Consider the following 24,053-nt stretch of genomic DNA (forward strand, 5'->3'; position numbering starts at 1 on the left):
TCCCAGCCCATTATGAGGCCCTGGCTCTTTATCTAGTCCCGGCCCTGGCTCACCCCATTATGAGGCCCTGGCTCTTTACCTAGTCCCAGCCCTGGCTCAGCCCATTACGAGGCAATGGCCCTTTACCTGGTCATCGCCCTGGCTCAGCCCATAATGAGGCCTGGCTCTTTACCTAGTCCCGGCCCTGGCTCAGCCCATTATGAGGCCCCGGCTCTTTACCTGGCTCAGCCCATTATGAGGTCCCAGCTCTTTACCTAGTTCCAGCCCTGGCTCAGCCCATTATGAGGCCCTGGCTCTTTACCTAGTTCCGGCCCTGGCTCAGCCCATTATGAGGCCCGGCTCTTTACCTAGCCCCGGCCCTGGTTCAGCCCATTATGAGGCCCTGGCTCTTTACCTAGAGCCAGTCCTGGCTCATCCCATAATGAGGCCCTGGCTCCTTACCTAGTCCAAGCCCTGACTCAGCCCATTATGAGGCCCTGGCTCAGTCCATTATGAGGCCCTGGCTCTTTACCTAGTCCCGGCCCAGGCGCAGCCCATTATGAGGCCCCGGCTATTTACGTAGTTCCGGCCTTGGCTCAGCCCATTATGAGGCCCTGGCTCTTTACCCAGTCCCAGCCCTGGCTCAGCCCATTATGAGGCACCAGCTTTTTACCTAGTCTCGTCCCTGGCTCAGCCCATCATGAGGCCCTGGCTCTTTACCTAGTCTCAGCTCATTATGAGGCCCTGGCTCTTTACCTAGTCCTGGCCGTGGCTCAGCCCATCATGAGGCCCTGGCTCTTTACCTAGTCCCAGCCCATTATGAGGCCCTGGCTCTTTACCTAGTCCCGGCCCTGGCTCAGCCCATCATGAGGCCCTGGCTCTATACCTAGTCCAAGCCCATTATGAGGCCCCGGCTCTTTACCTAGTCCCAGCTCTGGCTCAGCCCATAATGAGGCCCTGCTCTTTACCTAGTACCGGCCCTGGCTCAGCCCATTATGAGGCCCTGGCTCTTTACCTAGTCCCGGCCCTGGCGCAGCCCATTATGAGGCCCCTGCTCTTTACCTAGTCCCAGCCCTGGCTTGGCCCATTATGAGGCCCTGGCTCTTTACCTAGTCCCGGCCCTGGCTCAGCCCATCATGAGGCCCTGGCTCTTTACCTAGTCCCAGCTCTGGCTCAGTCCCTTATGAGGCCCCGGCTCATTGCCTAGTCCCGGCCCTGGCTCAGCCCATTACGAGGCCCAGGCTCTTTACCTAGTCCCAGCAATGGCTCAGCCCATTATGAGGCCCCGGCTCTTTACCTAGTCCAAGCCCTGACTCAGCCCATTATGAGGCCCTGGCTCTTTACCTAGTCCTGGCCCTGGCTCAGCCCATTATGAGGCCCCGGCTCTTTACCTAGTCCCGGCCCTGGTTCAGCCCATTATGAGGCCCTGGCTCTTTACCTAGACCCAGTCCTGGCTCAGCTCATTATGAGGCCCTGGCTCTTTACCCAGTCCCAGCCCTGTCTCAGCCCATCATGAGGCCCTGGCTCTTTACCTAGTCCCAGTCCATTATTAGGCCCTGGCTCTTTACTTAGTCCCAGTCCATTATGAGGCCCTGGCTCTTTACCTAGTCCCGGCCCTGGCACAGCACATTATGAGGCCATGGGTCTTTACATAGTCCCGGCCCTGACTCAGGGCATCGTGGGGCCTTGGCTCTTTACCTAGTCCCAGCCCATTATGAGGCCCTGGCTCTTTACCTAGTCCCAGCCCTGGCTCAGCCCATTATGAGGCCCTGGCTCTTTACCTAGTCCCAGCCCTGGCTCAGCCCATTACGAGGCAATGGCCCTTTACCTGGTCATCGCCCTGGCTCAGCCCATAATGAGGCCTGGCTCTCTACCTAGTCCCAGTCCATTATTAGGCCCTGGCTCTTTACTTAGTCCCAGTCCATTATGAGGCCCTGGCTCTTTACCTAGTCCCGGCCCTGGCACAGAACATTATGAGGCCTTGGGTCTTTACATAGTCCCGGCCCTGACTCAGGGCATCGTGGGGCCTTGGCTCTTTACCTAGTCCCAGCCCATTATGAGGCCCTGGCTCTTTACCTAGTCCCAGCCCTGGCTCAGCCCATTATGAGGCCCTGGCTCTTTATCTAGTCCCGGCCCTGGCTCACCCCTTTATGAGGCCTCGGCTCTTTACCTAGTCCCGGCCCTGGCTCAGCCCATTATGATGCCCCGGCTCTTTAACTAGTCCTGGTCCTGGTTCAGCCCATTATGAGGCCCTGGCTCTTTGCCTAGTACCGGCCCTGGCTCAGCCCATTATGAGGCCCGGCTCTTTACCTAGTCCTGGCCCTGGCTCAGCCCATTATGAGGCCCCGGCTCTTTACCTAGTCCCAGCACTGGCTCAGCCCATTATGAGGCGCCGGATCTTTACCTTGTCCCGGCCCTGGCTCAGCCCATTATGAGGCCCTGGCTCTTTGCCTTGTCCCGGCCCTGGCTCATCCCATTATGAGACCCCGGCTCTTTACCTAGTCCCGGCCCTGGCTAAGCCCATTATGAGGCCCCAGGTCTATATCTAGTCCTGGGCCTGGCTCAGCCCATTATGAGGCCCTGGCTCTTTAGCTAGTCCCCGCCTTGTTTCAGCCCATTATGAGGCCCCGGCAACTTACCTAGTCCCGGCCCTGGCTCAGCCCATCATGAGCCCCTGGCTCTTTTCCTAGTCCCAGCCCTGGCTCAGCCCATCATGAGCCCCTGGCTCTTTTCCTAGTCCAAGCCTTTGCTCAGCCCATTATGAGGCACCAGCTTTTTACCTAGTCTGGGCCCTGGCTCAGCCCATCATGTGGCCCTGGCTCTTTACCTAGTCTCAGCCCATTATGAGGCCCTGGCTCTTTACCTAGTCCTGGCCGTGGCTCAGCCCATCATGAGGCCCTGGCTCTTTACCTAGTCCCAGCCCATTATGAGGCCCTGGCTCTTTATCTAGTCCCGGCCCTGGCTCACCCCATTATGAGGCCCTGGCTCTTTACCTAGTCCCGGCCCTGGCTCAGCCCATCATGAGGCCCTGGCTCTTTACCTAGTCCCAGCCCATTATGAGGCCCCGGCTCTTTACCTAGTCCCGGCCCTGGCTCAGCCCATTATGAGGCCCGGGCTCTTTACCTAGTCCCGGCCCTGGCTCAGCCCATCATGTGGCCCTGGCTCTTTACCTAGTCTCAGCCCATTATGAGGCCCTGGCTCTTTACCTAGTCCTGGCCGTGGCTCAGCCCATCATGAGGCCCTGGCTCTTTACCTAGTCCCAGCCCATTATGAGGCCCTGGCTCTTTATCTAGTCCCGGCCCTGGCTCACCCCATTATGAGGCCCTGGCTCTTTACCTAGTCCCGGCCCTGGCTCAGCCCATCATGAGGCCCTGGCTCTTTACCTAGTCCCAGCCCATTATGAGGCCCCGGCTCTTTACCTAGTCCCGGCCCTGGCTCAGCCCATTATGAGGCCCGGGCTCTTTACCTAGTCCCGGCCCTGGCAACCCATTATGAGGCCTTGGGTCTTTACATAGTTCCGGCCCTGACTCAGGGCATCGTGGGGCCCTGGCTCTTTACCTAGTCCCAGCCCATTATGAGGCATCGGCTCTTTACCCAGTCCCAGCCGCGGCTCGCTCCATTATGAGGCCCTGGCTCGTTACCTAGTCCCGGCCCTGGTCAGCCCATTATGAGGCCCTGGCTCTTTACCTAGTCCCTGCCCTGGCTCAGCCCATACAGCTCTTGCTTCAGCGTCAGGTTACCCAAGCGGGTGAGCTGTGTGCTACACAAATACCTATGACATAGCACAACATGCAGCCTTGTATGATCCCCATTGGGAATCTCCCAGTTCCATGATGTTTGTTTAGAGCTGTGCAATAGGGAGAAGCAGCACATTGGGTTTCTACTCTCTGATCCTTGTAACAAACATCCCAGCGTCTGGGTCCCTCTGAGTCTCTCGTTCCCTCTGTGTCTCTCACCGCGTGTGTTCCTTATCAGGGCTCGTGCACTCTCTCTGCTGCTCCATGCCAGCCTGGGCTTTCCCTTGTCTTAGATATCTCTGTGCCCAGAGCGCTCTCACTTCCTTAGGGAGGGGGCCAGGGCTCATCATGGCGCTGCCTCTCACCCCTCCTGCCTCCTTATAAGACTCTGCTCCTGACAGCCCTCCACAGCCGGAGCTGGCAGCGGTCCCGGGGCCTGCCATGTGCCTGCTGCCCGCCACACTCAGCCAGCCCCCGCCGAGGCTGCCGCTGTTCCCCTGGTTTCAGTTCCTGCTCCTCGGGGTGTCTGCTGGGATCTATCTGCAGCCGAGCACAGCGCCTCGGGCAGGATGTCAGCAGGTAAGGCACATGTCCCTCACCCCTTCCTCTCCCAAAGCTCTTGGAAGGGCATCGCCAGAGGACCAGACCCACTGCCGGATGCTAGGTCTGGGGAGGGCAGTGTGTGTACTGGGTTGGGGCAGTGACAGTTGGAGCCAGTCAATAGTGCAGCAGGCGCAGTGACACTGGGGCGACTTCTCCCACGTTGTTTCTGCTTTGCTACCAGACCAGGGGTTGTGGGCCCATTTTCCTCACTTGCATCAGCGCCCAGGCACCCGTGCCACGCCATAGGGTGTAGTGCAGACCAGGGCTTTAAAAGAGGGTCGGGGATTGTTGGGTTGTAATTGGGTGTAAGTCAGTGTAGGCTTGTGAATGGGTGTGAACCAGCGTGGCCCTATTCCAGGTGATGGGAGCCGGGCAGTAAGGGTTTGTCATGAATGAGAGGAAGGTAGCTTTATCCTTGTCATGGGTGGCATGCTGAGGGTGGGGGGGGTGTGGGGGGGTTATTAGTTGCAAAATGTAATGTGGAGTAAATGTATGATTGTTTGTGGGTATCAAGAAACACAGGACCATAATGTAGAGTAGGACATGTCCCCTTATGTCTTTTTTTATTTTATTTTATTTTGTACGACTTAGAGGACTAAGTCACTGGGTTCTAAGATGGCAGGCTCATCTTGGCCTTCATGGTCGACTAGCCAATCATAACGTGCCCTGGAGCTAACAGGTCTGTGGATCCTTCCCAGTGGAAATGCAACATGAACACAGAGGGAAATGTACATACATTTTTATGTTTAATGTTTCAAAAACTACTGAATGGATTTACAACAAATCACAAAAAGCATGCTTTCTGGATCAAGATTTTGCTTTCTGCTGAATTCGAAGTAATTCCGTACAGCCATTTTTGTAGCATCGCTGTATAATTTTCCTTTGAAAAATTGAATGGGGTAAAAACTTGTTTCGGGTCGCCTTTTTCTCAGCCCCCGCTTGATGGATCACCCCATAAACTTTCTTGGAAGATGCTGGGAATTTATTCTGATTGAAGGTGCAATAGAATTCCATACCTTGAGCGCATTCTTTTTGTGTGAATGTTGACTTTTGTCCATGTCTTTCTAACATACGTAGGTATACATCTGTGTGCAATTACAATATTAAGCATTCATAAATAGCAAACATACAAACTGATTTTTTTGCTTTTAAGAAGAGTTAATTACTACCACTGAATCTCTTTTAATCGGCTTAGAAAAATGAAGCATTGAATTATAACCTAAAATCAAATCAAACGTATGTCTTATAGTTATATGGAGCTGCTTGCAGTTGTAGCATTACTAACTGCATGGTAGCTTGCGACATGTAGGTTACCCAAGGATCTCTGTAATAAAACCATTAACCCACTGAGCCATCTTGCATAATATAGAAATCTGGAGCTATACGTTCAATGCAATGCTCTGCAGCAGACACCTTAACCCCTTGATGCTTCAAATCAGTTATCAGAGATCTCTAGCAAGTGTTTTATCCATGTACCAGTATGCTAGCATAACACCCTGAAACAAGCTGGGTACATACTGCTCTGTAATGTAGATGCCTTAGCCATCTGTCCTTTATTAAAATGTGATTGTTGTGACCAATTAAGTAAATTAGGTTAGCTTTACTATAATATCTTCCATGTTGGAAATTTCCTCGAGGGTAGAGTTTGTAAAAGAAAAAAGGCACAGGCTGCCTGCCATTGACTCTGTAGTTCAAGGTACTTGCCTTCATGACTCTACCTTCATGTCTGCACACTGTCTCTGCTCCACCGACTCAGTGTGTTCCCAGAGTACAGTATTTCCACTCCCAGTAATGAATGGTAGGAAATGTTCTATTACTGCAGATAAGTAGTGCCTGCAGTCTGACATGCAAGACTGAGAGCAGAATATATGGAAGCCTTCAATCCCGCAATGAAAACTGAGTCTAATTTTGTATTATAGTCTTTTTATGCCACCAGTGCCTCATGTGCTAGGAAAATGATTGTTATCAAAAGGAGGGAAAGATAGTTGGGCTTTTACTAGCTCCATCGTACCTGCCCTAAACGCAGTGAAACAAAGAAGAGTACGCAGTTCCTAGGTGAAATATTGTTCACCAAAAGAAACCAAGACTAGTATGTCTGGTAAAGTATATAAAACAGGGGTCCTATAAAGGAGGAGGGGAATTTCTCCTCTCAGAACTAGGGCTCACACACACCCAGCAAGCTAGGTGTCATGCTTCATCATATGAGCCTGCTCCTCGTTGGGCCGCCGCTGCAATGCCCAAAGGGCACCGTTAAAGGGGCTCTTTATCGGAGATCTTTTGTTCCTTGCCATAAGGGTGCAGTGGGGGCGAAGGGCCTAGTCAGGTGTAGATGCGTGTGATGTGATTTAAAATAGGTTGAGGATTCCTCTGGAAGACTTTATTCTGTTGGGTACCTTACCTAAATAAAATACTATGGAAGGGGTAGTGTGTTCTGTTAACATGCGGCAGAATACCTACTCTACTCCCAGATGGTCGACATGTTTCTCGCCTAGTAATCGTCAATATAAGATCGGAGGTGATTCATCAGGACCGTGCATAAAACAAGTTGTGAAAAAATATAAACTATCTACATAAAAAGTGTGGTAAGTGTACTATGCTACCTGCCACTGTCATTTGTCATGGGGATGTCCTCCTAGGGAAGGGAGACCACCTGTAATAAAAGCAAACCGGGAAAAGTAACGAAAGTACAGCAGACCTGAGTGTGTGTATTACTGCTCATGAGATTTTGTGCATGTTTCATACATGAGAAAATGAAAAAGCACTGTGTACCAGGGGGATAACCCATCAATCAGTGACCACCTGATAAGCACAACACATGTTACAAGAAAAACAGGGTGGCAAATACAACACCGAAAATTACAGTAAACTGCACCGAATGCGTGAGTGTGGGTAAGACTCACCTAAAACAGTGTGTAGTCTGGCCTCATCTGGTGCAGCGGTTATAACGACACCCAGTCAGTGGTGTCACTAAAAGTGGAAAAAAATCAAGTTCATTGAATACAGAAGGCAGGCAGATACGGATGCGTAAGGTCTGCAATGATTAGAAGAACACGTGCCTCAGTAGGAGATACTGTTTCTCACATTATAGAGCCAAAAAGATCATGAAAAATGTCGGATATAAAACGTGAGGGGCTGATTGCAATTTTATCCTCGTGGTGCCTCACTCATAGCCCATTAAGAGGTCCGAAGGGAACGGGAGGCATCAAAGCTGTCCTGGGTGAACACAACACAAGCGGTTCATGGGCAGAGGCAGAGCTGAACCCCGTAAACCGAGCAGGCTCCAAAGGGGTGTGGAACGGAGACCGCAGTGATGGCGGTTGCAGGGGTGAAAAGCTGCAAAACAGGGCTCTCCCCGTTTTCGAGTTCGTTGACCAATCATAGCAAAGTAAGGGAAAGTCAGCAGCCATTAAACCATGTTACGCGAGCGCCCCCGGCAATGAAGACAATACGCATTCACGCAGAAGTGCTTACCTGTTCCCGGTCGAAACCAGGCTCTCGACCTACCCCTACCGCTGCTCCTCAGGAAGGTAAGGTCGACTCCGAAAGGCGAGTTTAAGTACTGTAAATGCTCATCGACAAGGCGGTAGTGGAGGAGTGGCCTCGACAAGTGACAGCAAGGTGGGCTGTAAGAGATGCGTGAATAGCTCAAAACACGGCGGCCATTTTGGAGTGTAGTATAGGCCCCAGCTAAATGATGGTTGGCTCTACCAGGGTCTACACGTTTGGTGTATATTAGCCTCGTTATGTCTCCAACATAATATGTAATGTCTTCTCAACTAAGCGGTGCCAAATAAACATTATTAGTGCAAAAATCGGTGGTCAGGAAACTGCAACAATATGTAATGTCTTTGCAATGAAAAAGTGCAAGATAAACAATATTAGTGCATACGTCAGTTGTCAAAGTAACTGCACACTGGTAATACAACAGCGGCCAAACACCCGTGAAATAGGTTAATGTAAGGGGTATATATGTGTCTACTACCATCTGTTGTTTACCACGAGGGCTCCTGGTAGATTGTGGGGTTACAATGGTATTCGGTGGATGCTCAAGGCATTCATTTATTCAAAATGGCAATGTGCAGCTGGTATCAATCGTATGCCAGGCACTTGGTTATAGGGGATGTAATGCAGCAAATAGATGTTGCAAAATGTTTATATTAGGCACGATGTAATGCAGCAAGTAGATGTTGCAAAATGTGGATGATTCAGGGGTTCAACGAAACCCAAGGGATATCGTCATTGAGACCAATATGTGCAGCATTGAGACGATAGATCCACGTCCCCATCCCTAGAACAGACAGATTCAACGAGCAATGTGAGATTCACAAATTCTTCAGAAAAATTCGCCTCAAGGCCTAATTTCAGGATGATATAGAACCAATTAGGGAGGATACAGGTTTACACAACCCATCTACCTTTAAGTCAACCACCAATATGGTTCCAACAGAGGTTTTAACCTTTGACAAAGCAGTCCTAAAGGATTTGGAAAAAGGTACTGCTAAAGCCCCTTTCCACAACCTCACAAGGGAGGAACGAACAGCAATACGAACCTTAACAGAGGATAAGGAAATTACGATCAAACAAGCAGACAAAGGTGGTGCGACTGTTATACAGTCCACCAAATACTACAACATGGAATGTCAATGCCAACTTAATAATAGGATATTCTACACTCCCATCATTGTAGACCCCACAACACGCCTGACTAATGAAATCACCTCCATGGTTTTTATTAGCAGAAAGCAATGGATGGGTTACTAGAAAAGAAGCAGATTTTTTTATCAGTAAACAGTCCAAATTCCATACTTCTATACCCTGCCAAAAATACACAAGGGAACAACACCTATCCCTGGTAGGCCTATAGTTTCAGGTATCGGGTCTCTGCTAGAACCCCTTTCTAAGTTTGTTGATGTCTTTCTACAACCACTGGTGACAAGAACCCTGGTCGAATTAAAAGATGCCACTGAGGTTCTACGCATTATTGACGATTGGGACAATACCACTGAAATTGACCTACAGTTAACACTAGATGTGGAACAGCTCTACACCAACATCCCCCAAGGCGAAACACTCCTAGCTGTAGAGACTGCATTGAGAAACAGCGAGTGGACATCCCCTACAACCATCTCCTTTGTCATGCAATGAGCTACACTAGCATTGACAGATTTTTTTTTTTAATTTGACAATCACCTCTTCCATCAGTCTCAGGGTACGTCTATGGGGAGCACATTTGCTCCCAGCGTGGCATGCCTCTACATGGCTAGCTTCAAACAAGAGATAATACTTCATTCCAGCAATCCCTATGGCAATAACCTATGACTATGGAAGAGGTACATTGACGACATACTCGTCTTTTGGAGAGGTGATTTACCCACTTGTATCCAATTCTGTGAATGGATCAACACGAAAAACACCTACCTTAAGTTCACCCACACCATCTCCAATACACAAATCCCGTTCCTGGATTTAACTATCAGGCTCCAGGAGGGTAGATTAGACACCACACTCTACAAAAAACCAACTGACACTAACAGCCTGCTATACATTATACAGTAGCTACCACCCCAAGACCTTGCGAGAGAATCTTCAGTTTAGCCAATTCCATCGCCTGAGAAGAAATTGCACCTCAGTACAGGACTTTAAAAAAGAAGCCAATCTGCTGGCTACTAATCTAAAAAGAGACAATACCCTGAGAAGACAGTCATGACATACATGAAACAAGCTCGTAACAATAACCGGGATGGGCTTCTTGAAGCTAAAGAAAAAGCTCCTGACAACACCATCACCTGCGTAACTACTTTCTCACCCAGGTCGAACCTAATTAAGAAAGTCATAAACAAGCACTGGGGCATTCTTAGGACAGGGGAACTGACAATTGCGCAACCACGATTTGCTTTCAGGAGGTTCAACAACCTAAAAGATCTATTAATACACACCAGACCTGACACCAAAACCACTACCACACAAAGATGAATGTGGGACCTACCACCGGTAACTGGACACTACCCCTGTGGATCTTGTATAGTCTGCCCACAAACTAAACCAACGAAGGAAATAAAATTAACAGACACTTTCACACGGGTTATGTCAAGGCATACCAACTGCAACACTAGTCGCTGAATCTACCTACTGATATGTCCATGTGAGAAACTCTATGTGGGAAGGACCATGAGGCCAGCTAAAACTAGGATAACTGAGCACAGGAGTAACATCAGATGTGGTAGAACCACAAGTAAACTTTATACACACTACAGCGAGAAGAAACATACACCAGAGAGCATCAAGTGGCTAATCCTAGAAGCACATCCCACCATTACACAAACAGCTCTGTTCAGGCTAGAACAGAGGTGGGTCCATCTTCTCAATGCTGCACACATTGGTCTCAATGACCATATCCCTTGGCTTTCGTTGAACCCCTGAATCATCCACATTTTGCAACATCTACTTGCTGCATTACATCGTGCCTAATATAATCATTTTGCAACATCTATTTGCTGCATTACATCGTGCCTAATATAAACATTATGAGACAATTAGCTGGACTAAACACGTAGTAACACACTTTTGTGCTATACTAGAACGATAGCGACACCAAGTCGACTGTGAGTAACATTTTGACTGCCGTATCCAACTTGTCTCAGTACCAGATTCCAGTTGAGAACCCTATAACCAAGTGCCTGGAATACGATTAATACCAGCCGCACATTGCCATTTTGAATAAATTAATGCCTTGAGCATCCACCGAATACCATTGTAACTCCACAATCTACCAGGCGCCCTCGTGGTAAACAACAGATGGTAGTAGACACATATATACCCCTTACATTAACCTATTTCAAGGGTGTTTGGCCGCTGTTGTATTACCGGTGTGCAGTTACTTTGACAACCGACGTATGTACTAATAATGTTTATCTTGCACTTTTTCATTGCAAAGACTGGCACCGCTTCGTTGAGAAGACATTACATATTATGTTGGAGACATAGTGAGGCTAAGTTACACCAAACGTGTAGACCCTGGTATAGCCAACCATCATTTAGCTGGGGCCTATACTACACTCCAAGATGGCCGCCGTGTTTTGAGCTATTCACGCATGTCTTACAGCCCACCTTGCTGTCACTTGTGGAGGCCACTCCTCCACTACCGCCTTGTCGATGAGCATTCACAGTACTTAAATTCCCCTTACGGAGTCGACCTTACCTTCCTGAAGAGCAGCGGTAGGGTTAGGTCGAGAGATTGGTTCCGACTGGGAACAGGTAAGCACTTCTGAGTGAATGCGTATTGTCTTCATTGCCGGGGGCGCTCCTGTAACATGGTTTAGTGGCTGTTGACTTCCCCTTACTTTGCCACAATTGGTCAACGAACTCGGAAACGGGGAGAGCCATGTTTTGCAGCTTTTCACCCGTGCAACCGCCGTCACTGCGGTCTCCATTCCACACCCCTTTGGAGCCTGTTCGGTTTACGGGGGTTCAGCTCTGCCTTTGCCTGTGAACCGCTTGTGTTGTGTTCACCCCGGACAGCTTTGATGCCTTCCATTCCCTTCCGACCTCTTAATGGGCTATGAGTGAGGCACAACGAGGGTAAAATTGCAATCAGCCCCTCACGTTTTATATCTGACATTTTCATGCCCTCTTTGGCTCTATAATGTGAGAAACAGTATCTCCTTCTGAGGCACGTGTTTCTCTAATCGTTGCAGACCATACGCATCCGTATCTGCCTGCCTTCTGTATTAAATGAACTCGATTTTTTCCATGTTTAGTGGCACCACTGATTGGGTGTCATTATAACCGCTGCGGTACAAAAGGGGGTGGTGATGGACGGAGCATCTGAACCAATCAAACACTCACACCCAGTCAAAAGATCTGGGTTTAATCCATCACCGTTCTTTAGCCCACTCTGCCACCCGAGTTCAGACATGGCCATATGCAAATCAGTCTGACCCTGTGCCTCATGGGAACAGTCCAGCCCGAACTGCCAAGCAATGCCTTCCCTGGACCGGAAACAAGCTTCCTAGGACCGGTTTCTGGCATTTCAGCCATCTTCAGCCAGGCTTGCTTGAATTCAGTGGCAAAGTGAGCAAGGGACTCACGTCTGAGCATACCCTGCCAACTTGTGGCAAACAAAGCGGTACAAAAGGGGTGGTGATGGACGGAGCACCTGAACCAAACAAACACTCACACCCAGTCAAAAGATCTGGGTTTAATCCATCACCGTTTTTTAGCCCACTCTGCCACCCCAGTTCAGACATGGTTTGGCAGTTCGGCCTGGACTGTTCCCATGAGGCACAGGGTCAAGGCTGATTTGCATATGGCCATGTCTGAACTGGGGTGGCTTGGTAAGCAAAATAACGATGGATTAAACCCAGATATGTGACTGGGGGTTGAATGTTTTGCCATTGTGCAACATTCCGTCCATCATCTTGTGTTTTTTGCTGTTCACCCTATGTGGGAAGGGTATGCCCAGACTTGGGTCCCGTGCTCACTACGTCATTGGAGTCAAGCTATCCTGGCTGAAGACGGCTGATAGCCAGAAACCGGTCCTAGGATGATTGATTTTGGTCCAGGGAAGACATGGCTTGGCAGTTCGGCCTGGACTGTTCCCATGAGGCACAGGGTCAAGGCTGGTTTGCCTATGGCCATGTCTGAACTGGGGTGGCTTGGTGAGCAAAATAACGATGGATTAAACCCAGATCTGTGACTGGCGGCGAATGTTTTGCCATTGTGCAGCATTCCGTCCATCATCTTGTGTTTTTTGCTGTTCACCCTATGTGGGAAGGGTATGCCCAGACGTGGGTCCCGTGCTCACTACGTCACTGGAGTCAAGCTATCCTGGCTGAAGACGGCTGATAGCCAGAAACCGGTACTAGGATGATTGATTCCGGTCCAGGGAAGACATGGCTTGGCAGTTCGGCCTGGACTGTTCCCATGAGGCACAGGGTCAAGGCTGATTTGCATATGGTCATGTCTGAACTGGAGTGGCTTGGTGAGCAAAATAACGATGGATTAAACCCAGATCTGTGACTGGGGGTGAATGTTTAGCCATTGTGCAGCATTCCGTCCATCATCTTGTGTTTTTTGCTGTTCACCATTGGGGGAAGGGTATGCCCAGACGTGGGTCCTGTGCTCACTACGTCACTGGAGTCAAGCTATCCTGGCTGAAGACAGCTGATAGCCAGAAACCGGTCCTAGGATGCTTGAATCCGGTCCAGGGAAGACATGGCTTGTCAGTTCGGCCTGGACTGTTCCCATGAGGCACAGGGTCAAGGCAGATTTGCATATAGCCATGTCTGAACTGGGGTAGTTTGGTGAGCAAAATAACGATGGATTAAACCCAGATCTGTGACTGGGGTGAATGTTTTGCCATTGTGCAGCATTCCGTCCATCATCTTGTGTTTTTTGCTGTTCACCCTATGTGGGAAGGGTATGCCCAGACGTGGGTCCCATGCTCACTACGTCACTGGAGTCAAGCTATCCTGGCTGAAGACGGCTGATAGCCAGAAACCGGTCCTAGGATGCTTGATTCCGGTCCAGGGAAGACATGGCTTGGCAGTTCAGCCTGGACTGTTCCCTTGAGGCACAGGGTCAAGGCTGATTTGCACATGGTCATGTCTGAACTGGGGTGGCTTGATGAGGAAAATAACGATGGATTAAACCCAGATCTGTGACTGGGGTGAATGTTTTGCCATTGTGCAGCATTCCGTCCATCATCTTGTGTTTTTTGCTGTTCACCCTATGTGGGAAGGGTATGCCCAGACGGTCCCATGCTCACTACGTCACTGGAGTCAAGCTATCCTGGCTGAAGATGGCTGATATCCAGTAACCGGTCCCAGGATGCTTGATTCCGGTCCAGGGAAGACATGGCTTGGCAGTTCGGCCTGAACTGTTCCATTGAGGCACAGGGTCAAGGATGATTTGCATATGGCCATGTCTGAACTGGGGTGGCTTGGTGAGCAAAATAACAATGGATTAAACCGGGGAGGAGCCTAGCCAGCGACCGAGATGGCCGCTTAGGAGACGGGCTCTGCCGACCTCCCTACCTCGCCATGATATCCTGTACATATCCTCTTACTGTGCCGCGCTCCCGGCTCAGTGTGACGAAGCGGCGCCCGCGGCGCCCACTTTGAGCCGCCTCCAAGGCTCGAAACTGAAGATACGCTGTCCCGGAGATCTGGGCCTGGAGGTCCGGTGGGGCCGGGACCTCGAGTGTTGTGGTGGCCGCTCCGAGTGAGTCAACAGCAGAGGCTGGCGGCCGGAGGTTCCTGGTCCGGCCCAATCCTTCCACTGACTGCCTTTGGATCCATTTGTGCCCCTCCCCCCACCACGTGGCTGCGGAAAGGGGTGTGACACGACGGACGTGTCTGCACGGGACCCGTGGGTCCCACAGGGAAGTTGCCCCCAGGCGCTCTGAGGGCTTTTAACCACTGGCAAAATAAACAGCAAAGCAACACGCCCCTGTAGGGGTATGAGGCCAGTGCGGGGACGCTATTGTTGATCCACCGGCCTTGTTGACTGCTGGGCACATCACGGCTGGGTGTGGCAAGGTGCATGGAGCGGCTGCTTATCCCGCTGGGCTGAAGGCGGAGGGGGACCAATTTTCAACTTCTAAAATTCACCTAACGACCGGTGTGGCGTGCCGGATGGGGATCCCTCAGGCGGATAAAACTCTCTGCGGACAGGCCAACACTTTGGTTCCCTCCTGAGGCCTGGTGTGGGCAATCAAGGGTGGTGGAGGCGGTGGAGCAGCGCCGCGGTGCAGATGGCCCGCATTAAGACTGACTGAGCCTCGTGGCGGCGAGAGTGCCTCTGGTGACGCAACGAGCCACGACATTATACTCGCCCAGCGAATAGCCCGGAGTGTGGTGGCATACATCCGGCCCGTCATCCGGTGAAGGATCGGCGCTGAACAGAAGTAAGCTCTGGGGATGTGTGTATGGTGTTCTGAGGTAGATGGGAGTCAAAGGGGTGCAGACGCACTGTGACCCGGACGTTTAGTTTGGGCTCTGGAACGCATCTGGCAGCAATACTCAGGGGAGCGAGATGGCGACTAAGACCAACGTGGACAGATCCCTGCCTCGATCCTCCAAGGGATCCAGAAGTGTTCAATCCAACAAGCTGGATCAATATACCATGCCCAAGGGGTCTCCGACGGAGGTGAAAAGAACCCAGGTGGGTGGAGAAGAGACCGTGCTTAGTCCCACTGAACCAACTTTTACGGACTTCATGGCAGCCATTAATGGGGTTCAATCGTCCCTAGGTCAGAAGGTGGAGACCCTAAATACCAAGTTGGATACAGTAACGATTGAGATGGGGCTGATACGGGCGCATCTTATTAAGGCGAGTGAGAAGGTGAAGACACTGGAGGTCAAAACTGCCAGCCTGATTGGCGACGTGTCCCTGCTGCAACAAGAAGTGCGGGACCTCAAAGCCTCAAGAATCCTTACAGATCGTAAGCTGGATGACTATGAGGGGAGGGCCAGGTGTAACAACTTACGCATTCTTAGAGTGCCCGAGAGATCAGAAGGTCAGACACCGGACCTGTTCGTTGAAGACATTATTCTTAACCACCTTAAGCCTAAGGGGCTAAGCAATTTCTTCACGATTGAGCGTGCACATAGGGTGCCTGGGGGTCGGCCTCGAGTCGGGCACCGTCCCGCCCCATGATTGCAAGGATCCTCAATTTTCGCGACAGGGATGTGATCCTGCAGAAGGCGCGTGCGGGCCCCCCTGAAGTATGAGAATGCTACCCTCTCCTTCTTTCCGGATTTTACTCAGGCGGTACAGCAACAACGTCTGAGCTTCATGTCAGTGAAACAGAAGATGAGAGACAAAGGGCTGAAATACGCCATGATGTTTCCGGCCCGCCTTCGGGTGGAACTTGGTGGTAAGACTTGGTTTTTTGACAATCCCGAGGTGGCATTGGACTGGTTGGAGAGTGTGCACTCGACAGAGGCGGAAAATCGAGGTCGGGAGGAAGCAGATGAACAATAGGAGAACTTATAATGACGGCCGCAGGACCTAATTTGCTGTATGATATGATTGAGGGTTGGAGTGGGTTTGGAATGGCCTTCAGGGTTGAATATCTTAGATTTGAAACTATAAGGGGCCAGTCCGAAGTGGAGAGGTAATGGCGAGGTTGGGTGAGGGGAAGCAGGCGGGTCGTTTAGGCCTCCCTCCATTTACTACTTTTAGTTAGTTGTTGACTAGTTTTGGGGCGACAGGCACACTGCTAGTTGGGGATGGGCGCAAGCTACATGCAGGGGTGCAGGGTGGTGGGTGGGGGGTTTAGAGTTGAGGGGGGTGTTTTTGAAATTATAAATCTAATCTGTGTAGTATTATTAGCGGCATGTTTTTTTCTTTTGCATCAGGTGGCAGTTTTGCACTTCAATGTTAGCGGTGTGGGGAAAATGTCTTGTACTAGTCAGGGATCGGGGATAAGAGTGTTGAGCTGGAATGTCAATGGGCTCGGTGACAAGATCAAGAGAGGGATGGTGAATCAACTAATTAGAAGACACTCCCCGGAAGTTGCACTCTTGCAGGAGACATATATTATTGGGAATCGGTGCATGGCCCTCCATAAAGGGGGATATAAACTAGTGGCACATGCTGGGTTTACATCCGGGTCTAGGGGAGTAGGTATCCTCATTAAAAATTCCTTTCCGTTTGAATTGCAGGCTACATGGTCCGACCAGAGAGGTAGATTTGTAGGTGTCTCAGGACAGCTGGGAGGTGGTACGGTTACCTTCTTGTCCATATATGTGCCACCGGGCCTTCAATCAGACACTTTTAAAGATTTGAGTGCTCTCTTTTTAACCCTGCCCCAGGGTCTTGTGGTGTTGGGGGGAGATTTCAATGCAGTACTGGATGGGGAAATAGATAGATTCCCGGCACGAATTCATACACCATCACAGAAGTGGCTCCCTGATTTGCTTGAATCACTGGGATTGGTTGATAGTTGGAGGGTGCATAATTTGACTCAGAGACACTTCAACCATGTGTCAGCCGCACATAATAGTATGTCCAGATTAGACTACATATTGATTCCAGCGGCTATGGCTTACACAATTAGAGAAGTAAGATACCTGGGGAGGGGCATTTCGGATCACTCCCCGATGTGGTTGCGGGTTGAGATCGGGCAGTCAGCGGTTGGCAGATCACCCCATAAACTTTCTTGGAAGATGCTGGGAATTTATTCTGATTGAAGGTGCAATAGAATTCCATACCTTGAGCGCATTCTTTTTGTGTGAATGTTGACTTTTGTCCATGTCTTTCTAACATACGTAGGTATACATCTGTGTGCAATTACAATATTAAGCATTCATAAATAGCAAACATACAAACTGATTTTTTTGCTTTTAAGAAGAGTTAATTACTACCACTGAATCTCTTTTAATCGGCTTAGAAAAATGAAGCATTGAATTATAACCTAAAATCAAATCAAACGTATGTCTTATAGTTATATGGAGCTGCTTGCAGTTGTAGCATTACTAACTGCATGGTAGCTTGCGACATGTAGGTTACCCAAGGATCTCTGTAATAAAACCATTAACCCACTGAGCCATCTTGCATAATATAGAAATCTGGAGCTATACGTTCAATGCAATGCTCTGCAGCAGACACCTTAACCCCTTGATGCTTCAAATCAGTTATCAGAGATCTCTAGCAAGTGTTTTATCCATGTACCAGTATGCTAGCATAACACCCTGAAACAAGCTGGGTACATACTGCTCTGTAATGTAGATGCCTTAGCCATCTGTCCTTTATTAAAATGTGATTGTTGTGACCAATTAAGTAAATTAGGTTAGCTTTACTATAATATCTTCCAGGTTGGAAATTTCCTCGAGGGTAGAGTTTGTAAAAGAAAAAAGGCACAGGCTGCCTGCCATTGACTCTGTAGTTCAAGGTACTTGCCTTCATGACTCTACCTTCATGTCTGCACACTGTCTCTGCTCCACCGACTCAGTGTGTTCCCAGAGTACAGTATTTCCACTCCCAGTAATGAATGGTAGGAAATGTTCTATTACTGCAGATAAGTAGTGCCTGCAGTCTGACATGCAAGACTGAGAGCAGAATATATGGAAGCCTTCAATCCCGCAATGAAAACTGAGTCTAATTTTGTATTATAGTCTTTTTATGCCACCAGTGCCTCATGTGCTAGGAAAATGATTGTTATCAAAAGGAGGGAAAGATAGTTGGGCTTTTACTAGCTCCATCGTACCTGCCCTAAACGCAGTGAAACAAAGAAGAGTACGCAGTTCCTAGGTGAAATATTGTTCACCAAAAGAAACCAAGACTAGTATGTCTGGTAAAGTATATAAAACAGGGGTCCTATAAAGGAGGAGGGGAATTTCTCCTCTCAGAACTAGGGCTCACACACACCCAGCAAGCTAGGTGTCATGCTTCATCATATGAGCCTGCTCCTCGTTGGGCCGCCGCTGCAATGCCCAAAGGGCACCGTTAAAGGGGCTCTTTATCGGAGATCTTTTGTTCCTTGCCATAAGGGTGCAGTGGGGGCGAAGGGCCTAGTCAGGTGTAGATGCGTGTGATGTGATTTAAAATAGGTTGAGGATTCCTCTGGAAGACTTTATTCTGTTGGGTACCTTACCTAAATAAAATACTATGGAAGGGGTAGTGTGTTCTGTTAACATGCGGCAGAATACCTACTCTACTCCCAGATGGTCGACATGTTTCTCGCCTAGTAATCGTCAATATAAGATCGGAGGTGATTCATCAGGACCGTGCATAAAACAAGTTGTGAAAAAATATAAACTATCTACATAAAAAGTGTGGTAAGTGTACTATGCTACCTGCCACTGTCATTTGTCATGGGGATGTCCTCCTAGGGAAGGGAGACCACCTGTAATAAAAGCAAACCGGGAAAAGTAACGAAAGTACAGCAGACCTGAGTGTGTGTATTACTGCTCATGAGATTTTGTGCATGTTTCATACATGAGAAAATGAAAAAGCACTGTGTACCAGGGGGATAACCCATCAATCAGTGACCACCTGATAAGCACAACACATGTTACAAGAAAAACAGGGTGGCAAATACAACACCGAAAATTACAGTAAACTGCACCGAATGCGTGAGTGTGGGTAAGACTCACCTAAAACAGTGTGTAGTCTGGCCTCATCTGGTGCAGCGGTTATAACGACACCCAGTCAGTGGTGTCACTAAAAGTGGAAAAAAATCAAGTTCATTGAATACAGAAGGCAGGCAGATACGGATGCGTAAGGTCTGCAATGATTAGAAGAACACGTGCCTCAGTAGGAGATACTGTTTCTCACATTATAGAGCCAAAGAGGTCATGAAAAATGTCGGATATAAAACGTGAGGGGCTGATTGCAATTTTATCCTCGTGGTGCCTCACTCATAGCCCATTAAGAGGTCCGAAGGGAACGGGAGGCATCAAAGCTGTCCTGGGTGAACACAACACAAGCGGTTCATGGGCAGAGGCAGAGCTGAACCCCGTAAACCGAGCAGGCTCCAAAGGGGTGTGGAACGGAGACCGCAGTGATGGCGGTTGCAGGGGTGAAAAGCTGCAAAACAGGGCTCTCCCCGTTTTCGAGTTCGTTGACCAATCATAGCAAAGTAAGGGAAGTCAGCAGCCATTAAACCATGTTACGCGAGCGCCCCCGGCAATGAAGACAATACGCATTCACGCAGAAGTGCTTACCTGTTCCCGGTCGAAACCAAGCTCTCGACCTACCCCTACCGCTGCTCCTCAGGAAGGTAAGGTCGACTCCGAAAGGCGAGTTTAAGTACTGTAAATGCTCATCGACAAGGCGGTAGTGGAGGAGTGGCCTCGACAAGTGACAGCAAGGTGGGCTGTAAGAGATGCGTGAATAGCTCAAAACACGGCGGCCATTTTGGAGTTTAGTATAGGCCCCAGCTAAATGATGGTTGGCTCTACCAGGGTCTACACGTTTGGTGTATATTAGCCTCGTTATGTCTCCAACATAATATGTAATGTCTTCTCAACTAAGCGGTGCCAAATAAACATTATTAGTGCAAAAATCGGTGGTCAGGAAACTGCAACAATATGTAATGTCTTTGCAATGAAAAAGTGCAAGATAAACAATATTAGTGCATACGTCAGTTGTCAAAGTAACTGCACACTGGTAATACAACAGCGGCCAAACACCCGTGAAATAGGTTAATGTAAGGGGTATATATGTGTCTACTACCATCTGTTGTTTACCACGAGGGCTCCTGGTAGATTGTGGGGTTACAATGGTATTCGGTGGATGCTCAAGGCATTCATTTATTCAAAATGGCAATGTGCAGCTGGTATCAATCGTATGCCAGGCACTTGGTTATAGGGGATGTAATGCAGCAAATAGATGTTGCAAAATGTTTATATTAGGCACGATGTAATGCAGCAAGTAGATGTTGCAAAATGTGGATGACTCAGGGGTTCAACGAAACCCAAGGGATATCGTCATTGAGACCAATATGTGCAGCATTGAGACGATAGATCCACGTCCCCATCCCTAGAACAGACAGATTCAACGAGCAATGTGAGATTCACAAATTCTTCAGAAAAATTCGCCTCAAGGCCTAATTTCAGGATGATATAGAACCAATTAGGGAGGATACAGGTTTACACAACCCATCTACCTTTAAGTCAACCACCAATATGGTTCCAACAGAGGTTTTAACCTTTGAGAAAGCAGTCCTAAAGGATTTGGAAAAAGGTACTGCTAAAGCCCCTTTCCACAACCTCACAAGGGAGGAACGAACAGCAATACGAACCTTAACAGAGGATAAGGAAATTACGATCAAACAAGCAGACAAAGGTGGTGCGACTGTTATACAGTCCACCAAATACTACAACATGGAATGTCAATGCCAACTTAATAATAGGATATTCTACACTCCCATCATTGTAGACCCCACAACACGCCTGACTAATGAAATCACCTCCATGGTTTTTATTAGCAGAAAGCAATGGATGGGTTACTAGAAAAGAAGCAGATTTTTTTATCAGTAAACAGTCCAAATTCCATACTTCTATACCCTGCCAAAAATACACAAGGGAACAACACCTATCCCTGGTAGGCCTATAGTTTCAGGTATCGGGTCTCTGCTAGAACCCCTTTCTAAGTTTGTTGATGTCTTTCTACAACCACTGGTGACAAGAACCCTGGTCGAATTAAAAGATGCCACTGAGGTTCTACGCATTATTGACGATTGGGACAATACCACTGAAATTGACCTACAGTTAACACTAGATGTGGAACAGCTCTACACCAACATCCCCCAAGGCGAAACACTCCTAGCTGTAGAGACTGCATTGAGAAACAGCGAGTGGACATCCCCTACAACCATCTCCTTTGTCATGCAATGAGCTACACTAGCATTGACAGATTTTTTTTTTTAATTTGACAATCACCTCTTCCATCAGTCTCAGGGTACGTCTATGGGGAGCACATTTGCTCCCAGCGTGGCATGCCTCTACATGGCTAGCTTCAAACAAGAGATAATACTTCATTCCAGCAATCCCTATGGCAATAACCTATGACTATGGAAGAGGTACATTGACGACATACTCGTCTTTTGGAGAGGTGATTTACCCACTTGTATCCAATTCTGTGAATGGATCAACACGAAAAACACCTACCTTAAGTTCACCCACACCATCTCCAATACACAAATCCCGTTCCTGGATTTAACTATCAGGCTCCAGGAGGGTAGATTAGACACCACACTCTACAAAAAACCAACTGACACTAACAGCCTGCTATACATTATACAGTAGCTACCACCCCAAGACCTTGCGAGAGAATCTTCAGTTTAGCCAATTCCATCGCCTGAGAAGAAATTGCACCTCAGTACAGGACTTTAAAAAAGAAGCCAATCTGCTGGCTACTAATCTAAAAAGAGACAATACCCTGAGAAGACAGTCATGACATACATGAAACAAGCTCGTAACAATAACCGGGATGGGCTTCTTGAAGCTAAAGAAAAAGCTCCTGACAACACCATCACCTGCGTAACTACTTTCTCACCCAGGTCGAACCTAATTAAGAAAGTCATAAACAAGCACTGGGGCATTCTTAGGACAGGGGAACTGACAATTGCGCAACCACGATTTGCTTTCAGGAGGTTCAACAACCTAAAAGATCTATTAATACACACCAGACCTGACACCAAAACCACTACCACACAAAGATGAATGTGGGACCTACCACCGGTAACTGGACACTACCCCTGTGGATCTTGTATAGTCTGCCCACAAACTAAACCAACGAAGGAAATAAAATTAACAGACACTTTCACACGGGTTATGTCAAGGCATACCAACTGCAACACTAGTCGCTGAATCTACCTACTGATATGTCCATGTGAGAAACTCTATGTGGGAAGGACCATGAGGCCAGCTAAAACTAGGATAACTGAGCACAGGAGTAACATCAGATGTGGTAGAACCACAAGTAAACTTTATACACACTACAGCGAGAAGAAACATACACCAGAGAGCATCAAGTGGCTAATCCTAGAAGCACATCCCACCATTACACAAACAGCTCTGTTCAGGCTAGAACAGAGGTGGGTCCATCTTCTCAATGCTGCACACATTGGTCTCAATGACCATATCCCTTGGCTTTCGTTGAACCCCTGAATCATCCACATTTTGCAACATCTACTTGCTGCATTACATCGTGCCTAATATAATCATTTTGCAACATCTATTTGCTGCATTACATCGTGCCTAATATAAACATTATGAGACAATTAGCTGGACTAAACACGTAGTAACACACTTTTGTGCTATACTAGAACGATAGCGACACCAAGTCGACTGTGAGTAACATTTTGACTGCCGTATCCAACTTGTCTCAGTACCAGATTCCAGTTGAGAACCCTATAACCAAGTGCCTGGAATACGATTAATACCAGCCGCACATTGCCATTTTGAATAAATTAATGCCTTGAGCATCCACCGAATACCATTGTAACTCCACAATCTACCAGGCGCCCTCGTGGTAAACAACAGATGGTAGTAGACACATATATACCCCTTACATTAACCTATTTCAAGGGTGTTTGGCCGCTGTTGTATTACCGGTGTGCAGTTACTTTGACAACCGACGTATGTACTAATATTGTTTATCTTGCACTTTTTCATTGCAAAGACTGGCACCGCTTCGTTGAGAAGACATTACATATTATGTTGGAGACATAGTGAGGCTAAGTTACACCAAACGTGTAGACCCTGGTATAGCCAACCATCATTTAGCTGGGGCCTATACTACACTCCAAGATGGCCGCCGTGTTTTGAGCTATTCACGCATGTCTTACAGCCCACCTTGCTGTCACTTGTGGAGGCCACTCCTCCACTACCGCCTTGTCGATGAGCATTCACAGTACTTAAATTCCCCTTACGGAGTCGACCTTACCTTCCTGAAGAGCAGCGGTAGGGTTAGGTGGAGAGATTGGTTCCGACTGGGAACAGGTAAGCACTTCTGAGTGAATGCGTATTGTCTTCATTGCCGGGGTCGCTCCTGTAACATGGTTTAGTGGCTGTTGACTTCCCCTTACTTTGCCACAATTGGTCAACGAACTCGGAAACGGGGAGAGCCATGTTTTGCAGCTTTTCACCCGTGCAACCGCCGTCACTGCGGTCTCCATTCCACACCCCTTTGGAGCCTGTTCGGTTTACGGGGGTTCAGCTCTGCCTTTGCCTGTGAACCGCTTGTGTTGTGTTCACCCCGGACAGCTTTGATGCCTTCCAT

General features: G+C 48.6%; 1 protein-coding gene across 1 annotated transcript in view; it reads left to right on the plus strand.

The window, feature by feature from the left end:
- The first annotated feature begins 4,038 nt into the window (after nt 1–4,038).
- LOC144752046 (transforming growth factor beta activator LRRC32-like) overlaps nt 4,039–24,053 on the plus strand; it is a 133,333-nt gene continuing 113,318 nt past the window's right edge. The window contains exon 1 of the mRNA XM_078639993.1: nt 4,039–4,295. Coding sequence (XP_078496119.1) covers nt 4,158–4,295 — 138 coding nt within the window. The 5' untranslated portion in view covers nt 4,039–4,157. The remainder of the gene's footprint in view (nt 4,296–24,053) is intronic.

This window comes from Lissotriton helveticus, chromosome 4_2 (genome assembly GCF_964261635.1).
Source record: "Lissotriton helveticus chromosome 4_2, aLisHel1.1, whole genome shotgun sequence".
NCBI lineage: Eukaryota > Metazoa > Chordata > Amphibia > Caudata > Salamandridae > Lissotriton > Lissotriton helveticus.